Source organism: Sarcophilus harrisii, chromosome 3 (genome assembly GCF_902635505.1).
Source record: "Sarcophilus harrisii chromosome 3, mSarHar1.11, whole genome shotgun sequence".
NCBI classification, from domain to species: Eukaryota; Metazoa; Chordata; class Mammalia; order Dasyuromorphia; family Dasyuridae; genus Sarcophilus; species Sarcophilus harrisii.
In genome coordinates, this window is record NC_045428.1 from 534077634 (window position 1) to 534088132 (window position 10499).

General features: G+C 34.0%; 1 protein-coding gene across 1 annotated transcript; it reads left to right on the forward strand.

Annotated features, from left to right (window-relative positions):
* Positions 1–8006: 8006 nt before the first annotated feature.
* Positions 8007–8951, forward strand: LOC100922370 (olfactory receptor 52D1-like). The gene has a single exon (XM_003764826.1). The coding sequence runs from the start codon at positions 8007–8009 to the stop codon at positions 8949–8951; it is 945 nt and encodes a 314-aa protein (XP_003764874.1).
* Positions 8952–10499: the final 1548 nt, after the last annotated feature.

Genomic DNA, 10499 nt, shown 5'->3' on the forward strand with positions numbered 1-10499 from the left:
TAATGTACTTATTGAGAGTCTTATCAAGCACATTACCAAATATTCTAGAAAACTATAAAATAATAGCAACATTCATCTGGAGTAATACAAAATTATAAAAGGAAACAAATAAATAACCAGGAAAGAGGAAAGTAAAGCTGGGAAAATAACTGGGCAAAATATTATTTTATCAACTTTTATCTGATAAAGGCCTAATTTCCTAGATATAAAAAATGACTAATATTTATAAGAACTATAGTCATTCCCCAGTAGTTTATTTGTCAACAAATATAAGCAAACCACTTCCAGAATGAAAAAAAAAAAAAAAAACTAGCTACCAACAACCACTTGAAGAAGTATTCCAAATCAGTAATAGAGAAATACAAATTTAAAAAATTTTGAAATACTACCTTATACACCTCAGACATAATGAGAAAAGGAAAAAAATAACTCTTAAGAAAGATGGAGGGAAAGCACGTATACATAGAAACATGAATTAATACATCTATTCTGAAAAATAATTTAGAATTACATCCCACAAGTCATTTAACTTGATATATCATTTGACTGAGAGATATAACACCTGACCCTATAGCCCCAATGGACTCAAACAAAGAGGAAAAGGATCCACATGGACAAAAATATTTACATTATCTTATTTCTGTACTAGTAAAGAAGTGGAATTTAAAGATATACTCATGCATTTGAGAATGACTAAAAATTTATATGACTTAATAGTAAATTATTGTGTTGTAAAAAATGGTCTCAGAGAAATGTGTGAAGGTTTGTATAAACTAACAGAGAGGGGTGTGAACGGAATCAGAACAATTTATATAACTATGTCATAAAGAAATATAACTTTGGTAGACAACAGTTTTGATAAATATAATGACAAGGCATAATTTCCATGAATTGAGTATAAAATATACAAGTTGCCTCCTTAGGGAAAAGACAAAAGCACAGAATAAGATAAAATTTTAGACACAGACAATCTGTAAACTTGTTTTGCTTGATTGTGTGTGTGTGTGTGTGTTGAATTTTTTGATAGACAGTTTTGATGGACAGATATAGAAAATTGTTTCTTTACTGTTACTTAACCTCCTCCCACCCATGGATCTCTCCCTTATCTTCTCCCCCTACCCTTCCCTCCCTTTCTTGCTTTACAAATATCTTATCCTCACAACATCCTTCTTAGATATTATTACTATTTTATGGATGAGGAAATTGTGACTGACAAGTCATATCACTTTTCCAGGGTCACATAAACTATTAAGCGGCTGAGACTAGAGTTGAAGTCAGATCTTCCTAAACCCAAATCCAGGATGATAACCACTACACAACTCAGCTGTTTTACATAGAGAAGTGATATAATGATAATATTTACATGGCCTTTTATAGAGCAGTTTCCTCATGCCACTCTTCAAAAGAAGCATTGAAAATATTCTCTTTCTTATATATTCGAAGAAGCTGAGGCTCTGAATATTTGTGGCTAAGCCAATATCACATAGATAACAAGTAGAAGAATGTTGGAAATGTTGAAAGTAGAAAAAAATTAAGCATTTTGAGAGCATGGGCCTGTAGGCAAAAAATTTCTAAATTTTTTTGGTCTTTAATTTTCTAATATGTAAAATGAGGGAGTCTAGTTAAATTCAAAAATTATTTATTGAGGGTTTCAGGACCTAATATGGAAAAGGCACTATACTGGTACAAGGGAAAGACCAAATTCAAAACAAAACAAAAGCATTTTAATCTGTTTTTCTATTGGGCTGGTTTATTGATTAATATATAAGTGAAAAAAAGATATGCAGACCTCTAACACTGAGAGAGAGAATGAAGAAAGCCCATCTGTTAAAAGCAAACACTGGTCTAAGTCTTGAAAAAAGAGAAAGATTTTCAAAGTCAAAAAGGAGGAAAGAATATATTCCCAATTGATGATCTCTAATGTCTCTGATTTTTAAATCTTATAACTATAAAATTGTTTCCATTTGGCAAACTGAATCTCAACAACAATAACTATAACAATAAAAATATAATGATGATAATACCTACTCTAGTTAATACACTATTACAAGAACTAAATAAGATTTTAAAAAGTAAATTTTAATAATTTTATAAAATAGGGACAGGTAGGTGGCATAATGGATACAGAACCAGCCCTGATGTCAGGAGGACCTGAGTTCAAATCTATCCTCAGTCACTTAACACTTTCTAGCTATATGACCCTGAGCAAGTCATTTAACTCCAATTGATTCAGCAGAAAAAAAATAATAATAATTTTACAAAATAAGTGAAATTCAGTTATGATTTATTTGAGGGGTATAAGAATTTCTTGATTCAAGTAATTGGGTCCTGAGAGGTAGATTCTCCAGAGTTGGCTGTGTCTTGATTCCTTCATTGCCTAGTTGTCCCTTGATTCTAAAGAAATTACTCTAGGGACCCTGATGCCTAAATCCTGAGGACTCTAATCTAAGAGCATCCCTTTGGTATCCATTCCACCTGTACCCCTGTTTCATCCTATCTTACTGAAAGCCTATGGGAATCCAGAGTACCTGGGGAAAAATTGTATAAATTCATTGAGTTTCATAGCCACAGATTATACCAGGGGCAGAACCAGAGTCTCCATCTTCTCTGACAGTAATTCTCAGTACGACAGGGCCCCAGGACAGGTAAAGTCCCTGGCATAGTAACAAATGCATGCCATCCTAGGAATTTCCTGATTGAGCTGGGGATAGAAAAGGGAGCCTGGTCACTGGATCAGGAAAGGACATAGGGGAGAATGAGTATCATTCCATAGATACCACATAGTTTTAAGACAGTTGTTGAGGGAGACATGGGTATACATGGCTTTTTCTGCCTTTTTGCTTCTCTTTCCTGTAGCATTAGCAGCTTCTTTTGCCTTCAAGTGAATTATTGACTTCTCCTAAATGAGGAGAATTCTTATGAAATGATAATTAGGTATCCACTGTCCAATAAACAAAGATGAAGCAACTAAAACTAAAGTGAGGCTGGACTCGGGAAGATTTATTTTTCTTAAAAGTTCTAATGACTCACTAGAGTTGACACAGCAAGAGAATAAAAGAACCAGACTTAAAAGAAAGATTTTGATGCCCTTGGGGAGTTTATATTTGATTAGCCAAGAAAAAACATATGTACATAAAAAGATAAGAGTTAGTTAAGTATAATTTTAGTTATGTATAACTTGCAATGACTCATATTTTGCTTTTCTATGGAATATTTATTTTATTTTTCAAAATACATGCAAAGATAGTTTTCAACATTCATTCTTATAAAACTTCTTGTTCCAAATCGTTTTCCCACCCTTCATATATCCTCCCTCCCCTATATAGCAAGTAATCCAATATAGCTTAAACATGTGCAATTCTTCTAGACATGTTTCTATATTTATCATGCTACATAAGAAAAATCAGATCAAAAGGGAAAAATGAGAAAAAAACAAATAAACAACAAAGTAAACAACATCAACAGCAAAAAGTACTGTGTTCTGACCTTCATTCAGTCTCCATAGTTCTCTTTCTAGATGTAGATGGTGCTCTCCATCTCACCTCTTGGAAGTGGTATGAATCACCTCATTGTTGAAAAGAGTCATGTCCATCACAGTTGATAATGCCATAATCTTGTTATTGCTCTGTACAATGTTCTTTGGGTTCTACTCACTTCACTAAACATCAGTTTATTTATGTAAAATTCTTTAGGCCTTTCTGAAATCAGCTTTCTGATTGTTTCCTATAGAAAAAAATAATATTCCATTACATTTATATACCATAATTATTTAGCCATCCCCCAAGTGAGGGTCATCTGCTCAGTTTCCAGTTTTCTGTCACTGCAAAAAGAACTGCTACAAGAATTTTTCCACATATAGGTTCTTTTCCCTTTATTATGATCTCTTTGGGAGCTAGTAGAAATGCTGCAGGACACTGTGCTGGTATGCACAGTTGTATAGCCTTTTGGGCATAGGCAATAACTCATATTTTGAAAGAGCTTTGAAGTTTACAAAGATCTTTCTTTATAAAAGCCTTAAGACAAAGGAACATTAGGTACCTTTTACCATTTTACTGATAAGGAAACTGTGACCTTGAGAATTGAAGTACTTAGATATCAATGTAATAGAGATAAAGACTTAGTATTCTTGACTCTAACTCCAGGACTTTTACATCACAATTTTCTCCGAGAAAATGCTATATAATTCCTTTAGTCACTTCATTAATTCATACAAAATGTCTTGTCTTACTTAGTCCTTCAGGAGACACTAATGGACTTGAACCAATAAAGCTACATGTATCAGAGAATGTGTGAGTCAATTAGACCAAATAAAGGAACCAAAAACTGAGTGGTTTGAATAAAAGTCAAGGTATCTGAGCTCCCATGACTTATTAGGTTAAAAGAATATTTAAAATTATTGACAGAATTTGCTTTGAGAGAGCATTCACTTCAAATCACTAGTCATTTTGTAAATCTGTTTACTACAAGCTGGCCCTGTGTGGTCTGTAGCATGGACCAGCTTCCAATGAATGACATGTTCCCACTCCTGACTAGGGAGGACAGAGGGAAAGGAAAAAGTAAAATGGATGAATGTTGGTCCCTTCAGTTATTTCAAATAGAATTGTTAAGTAAGGGTAAAAGAACCCTGTAAAATTACAACCAGGAACAAGATAAAAACCTTGTTAGGTTATAAACATTAACCTTGACTGACTAGCTAGAAACATCTTTCTGGATTATTCATTAATTCTGAACCACAGATTGAAAATCATCAGCCTCTATTGCTTCTTTGATCCTGGAAGATCTGGGCCACAGAAAAATGGGCAAGTGAATGAACTTTCATTTTGGTGCTTTGTCATCTCCTTTTTCAATGTCACTCTCCTAATTAGTGAAAGACACCCCAACCCTATTTCAAAAGGGACCTATTCTGTTTTGCTTCTAAGCATTGTGCTCAGCTAGATATTAACTGACCTACTTTAAATATGGCTGACAATAAGGTTATATCCCTGCCCTGAATCTCTCCTTTCCTCCCCACCAACCTCTAAGAAATGTTTTGTTTTGTTTTTTTAAATGCATAAGTGAATCTGCTCTGGGAATTATAGAATCTGATTAAAAGGACTTTTAGAGTTCACTTAATTTAATGCTGCAACCAATGCATGATTCCTTAGTAAATAATGCATTTTTTCTGGAAGAAGTCACAGAACTCCCCTTAAATATTGCCATTGATACATCATTCATTATCTCATAACACAACTCCTTTCCTTTTAGGAGATATATAATCATAAAAATTTCTTCCTAATATTTACTTATTTAGGTGAAACCTCCAACATTGGAACATTCACCAATAGGTCTTAGATATGCCTTTTGAAGTAATATTCATTTAAATTCCACTTTCATGTTATTTGAAAACATTGGAAAACTGCTACTTAGCTATTCTTTCTCCTTAAGCCTTCTATTCTCCTAGATAAATGTCTACATTTTAGAAAATCATAGAATCCTATTATCTCAGAGTTAAAGGGAATTTTAGCCATGTATTTTGACTTATATATGACTTGTATATTTGTTTCAACATCCCTGACATGGGACCATCAACAGTCAGATTGAATATCTCTAGAAATGAGGTTACTCACTTCCTTCTGAGTTATACTGTTTGAATTTTTTAGAATTCAATTTGATAAGAAATATTTATGTGTCCTGAGCTAAAATTATCTATCTATTCCTTCTCATTAATTCTCTTAGTTTTCTCCTCTGCTGCCAAGAAGAATAATTCTAATACATAGTAAGCAGGGTATATATGCCTTTGTCAACATCATTCATAAACCATTTTAACAAAATGGCATCAAAGATATAGTCTTACAGAATTAAATTAGAGTTCTCCTCTCATAATAACAATCATCACCACTGGCAAAATATCAAAATGCTCTCAATAAGGATATTGTGAAATATTTTAGTAAATTTATTGCTTAGCAAAGTTATATTGGATTTATGGAAATTACTTTACCTGTGAAAAATGTAACAAAAAGAGAGCAGAGGGGAAGGAAGGAAGGAAGAAGAAAGAGGGAAGGAAGGGGGGAGAAAGGAAAGAAGGAAGAAGAGAAGGAATAAGGGAAGGAAGAAGGGACGAAGAGAAGGAAGGAAGGAAGGAAAGAAGGAAGAAGGAAGGAAGGAAGGAATGCAATTGTTCCAGTTATTTCTATGAGCCACATTTCCAATGGGGCCTTTATCATTCCCATTGAAAAAAATCAAAGTAATTAAGTTTTAAAAAAGAATGTGAAAAATATATCAATAAAAAATTGAAAACTAATAATAAGTGTTAACTGTCTGAGACCAGATTTGAATTCAGGTCCTCCTGACTTTAGGGTTAGTGCTTTATTCATTGTGCCACCTAGCTGCCCCATTGAGAGTAATTTTAAAATTTGACTACCATTCCTTTATTATATTGAACAAAATAAATCAAAGAAAAGTTTATTATAGTTATGCTAAACTGATAATAAGACCCAACTGGTAGGTAGCTGCAATATGATGTGGAAAATAAATAGGGTTCACTTTGATATTAACTAAATGTGTATTACTGCTACAAAATAAGAGAGCGTGTTTTCCAAAGTTCTAAAAAGTGTAAGATAAACTTACTCTCCTTAAAAATCAAAGCATTTTTCCCTTTCTAGAGTGGCTTAAGATTTTTGATGATTAATACATAAAATAGTCACTAAAAAATCCATCTAGGAGAAGGAAATTTTGTAGAATAACCCTCAAGGAATAAACATTAGGATATAACCAATTTTACTAGAAATGATTTCTCTAGAGAAGAGGAAGGAATTATGATCAAAAGAGAACTTTTCTTATTTGGTAAATTATCATTTATATCCTTTTTTCAAATTTATTAATTTTTGTCTAAAATAGGAATGAAAAGAGAATAGCAATCATGAATCCCCCAATTATAGCTACTATATTTTGATCCCTAAAGCTACGATCAGTCTGGATAGAATCCAGTGTATACAAGAAAAATGTAGAAGAGACAGGAATGAGGGAAATGACCAGCCTCTATTTAAGCAAACTTTGGGGATTCTTTTTACTTTTGGCTGAGTCTAGGTTGCCCCAGTCTCCAATCATTTCTTTATACACAGTGAGAAGCTGCATGGGCAGCTTTGTATTCTTTGTCTATCTCATATCCAATGTGAATGTTGAGGGACAGATTCAGATGTGGGATGGTTTCTTCAGACTGGCCTTAAGGATGTTTAATAATCACCTGGAGATTATTGCTCTGGACTATATCTAGAGCACATTTTCTCAGCTTGATTTGATTTGATGCATTCCAGGCTATTCTATCTTTCAGACTCTTGCTGGAGCATTGATAATTTTCAATTGTATCCATATAGTGTTGGGTCCTCAGTGATGTTGCTACATATTGCATAATTGTCCTTCAGCCTGGAGGTGTAAAATGTTGGAGCAGTATCACCAGACCTTCAGTTACCTCATCATTCTTAGCATCTATTTATCTCTCCTTTCTTGAATTGTGTCAGACTCCCATTGGACCATACCAAGCAAAAAGCTAGTTATTTCTACCTACCACTATCCAGAGGTAAGAATTATTCTTCTCTGTAATGAAGTTAATCAGAATATTAAATTTTGGGGCAGCATTTCCCACCACCTGTTTATAATGCTTTATTGCCACCTGTTTAGGATGGTCTGATCCACAACGTACTAGCCTCTGAAGCAGTTTTCAAAATTCTAAATATTTTTTATTGTATGAACATAATCTTGTAAGTAGCTATGGAGAAGTGGAGAGCAGCACTTTCATCAGGCAAAATGTTGTGAATAGAAAAACTTGTAGGCACACATCGAAATTCAAGAAAATTTTCTGAAAGTTTTGACATATTAAAGATAATCTCATTGACCCATGAATTTTAGCCCTAGTTCTATTTATTTGGGCCTTTGATGATTTCAGAAGATATTTTTGTTAACCTGACATCTTCTTGATCTTTTTTTAAAGGTTCACAAATACCCATTATCTTACATGTTGACTGTTAAACATGTCATTCTCTAACAGGACCAATCTTCATCCCTCTACTTTCATTCTCATTGGAATTCCAGGACTAGAGAATGCACATATTTGGATCTCCATCCCCTTCTGCCTGGTGTACATGGTGGCTCTGCTGGGAAACTTTGCTTTACTATTCATCATTAAGACTGACACTAGTCTTCACGAACCCATGTACCTCTTCCTTTGCATGCTGGCTGTGACAGACCTGGTCGTGTGTACTATTGCAATTCCCAAGCTTCTCAGCCTCTTCTGGTTCAAAGACAGAGAAATCCGATTTGAAGCTTGCCTGACACAAGTATTTTTGATTCATTCCTGTTCCACAATGGAATCTGGTTTCTTTCTGGCTATGGCCTTTGACCGCTATGTGGCCATATGTAAACCTCTTAGACACTCAGCAATCCTAACCCACACAGTCATTGGAAGCTTGGGGTTGGCTATTGTTTTCCGTGGAGCTGTGCTAATCAGTCCTCATCCCTTTCTACTGAGATGGCTTCCCTACTGCAAGACCAATATCATATCTCATACCTACTGTGAGTTCATGGCATTGATCAAACTGGCCTGTGCTGAGACCAGGATACGTAGAGCTTATAGCCTAATTGTTGCATTTCTTACTGGAGGACTCGACTTCATATTAATCATCTGTTCCTACATTCTCATTCTCCATGCTGTCTTCCAGCTCCCTTCTAAGGAAGCACGTCTGAAGACCCTGGGAACCTGTGGATCTCATGTCTGTGTCATATTAGTTTCTTACATTCCAGCTTTCTTCTCATTCCTCACACATAGATTTGGACACCATGTTCCTCCTCATGTCCATATTTTTGTAGCTAATATCTACTTATTGGTTCCTCCTATGGTAAATCCTATCATCTATGGGGTCAGGACAAAGAGAATCCGGGAGAGAATCCTCAAAGTCTTTAGTCCTCTGAAGGCTTAAAGAGCCAAGATTTTTACTAAGACATCAACCATGTACCTAATCATAAACCAGAGTAACATGTGTTAGAGGGATTTTGGAAGTATGGATTAGGGAGGTGAGAATATAACATTGATATCTCCAGGAAAATATCCTAATAATCCTAATAATGGAGAAGAAAATGGTTGCAAAAAATGAAAAGATATGTATTATTGGTGAAAATTTAGTTTAATTTTTCCTGAAATCCAAGAGTGGATAAATCTTGTTATGTGCCTTGTTTCTGTTGCCAGGGAATATATGTCCTCAAGTTTATAGCATTCTTGGTTATGACTGAAGAATCACTGAAGGGACATCTATTGAAGAACACAATAATCCAAATGTGAACAAACTGTGAGTGAAATTGATTGTTCAATTTAAAAAAATATTTTTTGGATTTTATAGGTAAACTACTAGGATACCAAGCTCTTATCAATAACTTTCTAGTCTTAATTACATTGTAACATAAAATGAAAACTATATTATTTTTCCCATGTTGCTAGATGGACAACTGAACAATGGAGGATATGTTTGGGGGATGGAGAGTAAGTAGGAAGTTATATAGAGACAGAATTTGAGTAATTTGAGAATTTGAGAAATATTTACTTATCCAAGAAACAAACATTTAACAGCCTCTCCCCACCTCCATCTCAGTTTGGGGGACTTGATAAAAAGGTAAAAGTAATGATGAATTTGTAAACAATAATGATATTAATCATTTTGATGATAATGATAAAAGAGTTTATGTGCATGAGATTGCATATTCTAGGATTATACTAGGATTATATATTTAGGACTGGCAAAGACTCTTAAACTCATTGTAAGCTCAAATTCCCTTTGCTTATGGTATGGAGATAAGGAACTGAAACCCAGACTTGGCCAGAATCATACATCTGGTGTCTAATGTAGGAATTAATTTCAAGGTTTCCAAATTCCAAGTCTATATACATGTTTTCTTTCAATTCAATGTCCCAGAAGCGGGACATTGATGACAGTGTTACCATTGTTGATGATTTTAAGATGGCAATCATAATAATTATGATGGTAATGGATATAAGAATGATGTATAAATTGATACCCAAAAAGAACTAAGCATTGCTATGTTCTAATGAAATTATGTTTACATTAATGAGTTTTTTCTCTACAATAGCATATGTATTGGATAACTAAACTATTCAAGGCCATACTGCCAAACTCTTGTTTATATATTATCCAAAATTAGTAAAAGGTTTCAAACAAAGCTTTTCCAGAGTTCTTTTGAAATTTTGGAGATATTTTTGGAATATATAGAGTTTATCTGTTGTTATTTCTCACTCTAATCATATGATCAACATATCTTTTTTTCTTATACATTTCTTAAATATTCTTCACTTTGCTTCTCCTACAGACATCAAAGTTGTTTAAATTTGGTAACCTGCTCATTCCTATAATGCTTCCACATGACTTTCTATTGTTCTTTTAGTGAGGTAGAATTTTATTTCTTCAGAATTTTAGTGCTCCTTGACTCATGCAATATATCGCTAGAAGGAAACTGAT

Excerpts from the sequence above, each read along its gene's own strand:
- LOC100922370 (XM_003764826.1), top strand. The coding sequence starts at position 8,007 with ATGTCATTCTCTAACAGGACCAATCTTCATCCCTCTACTTTCATTCTC.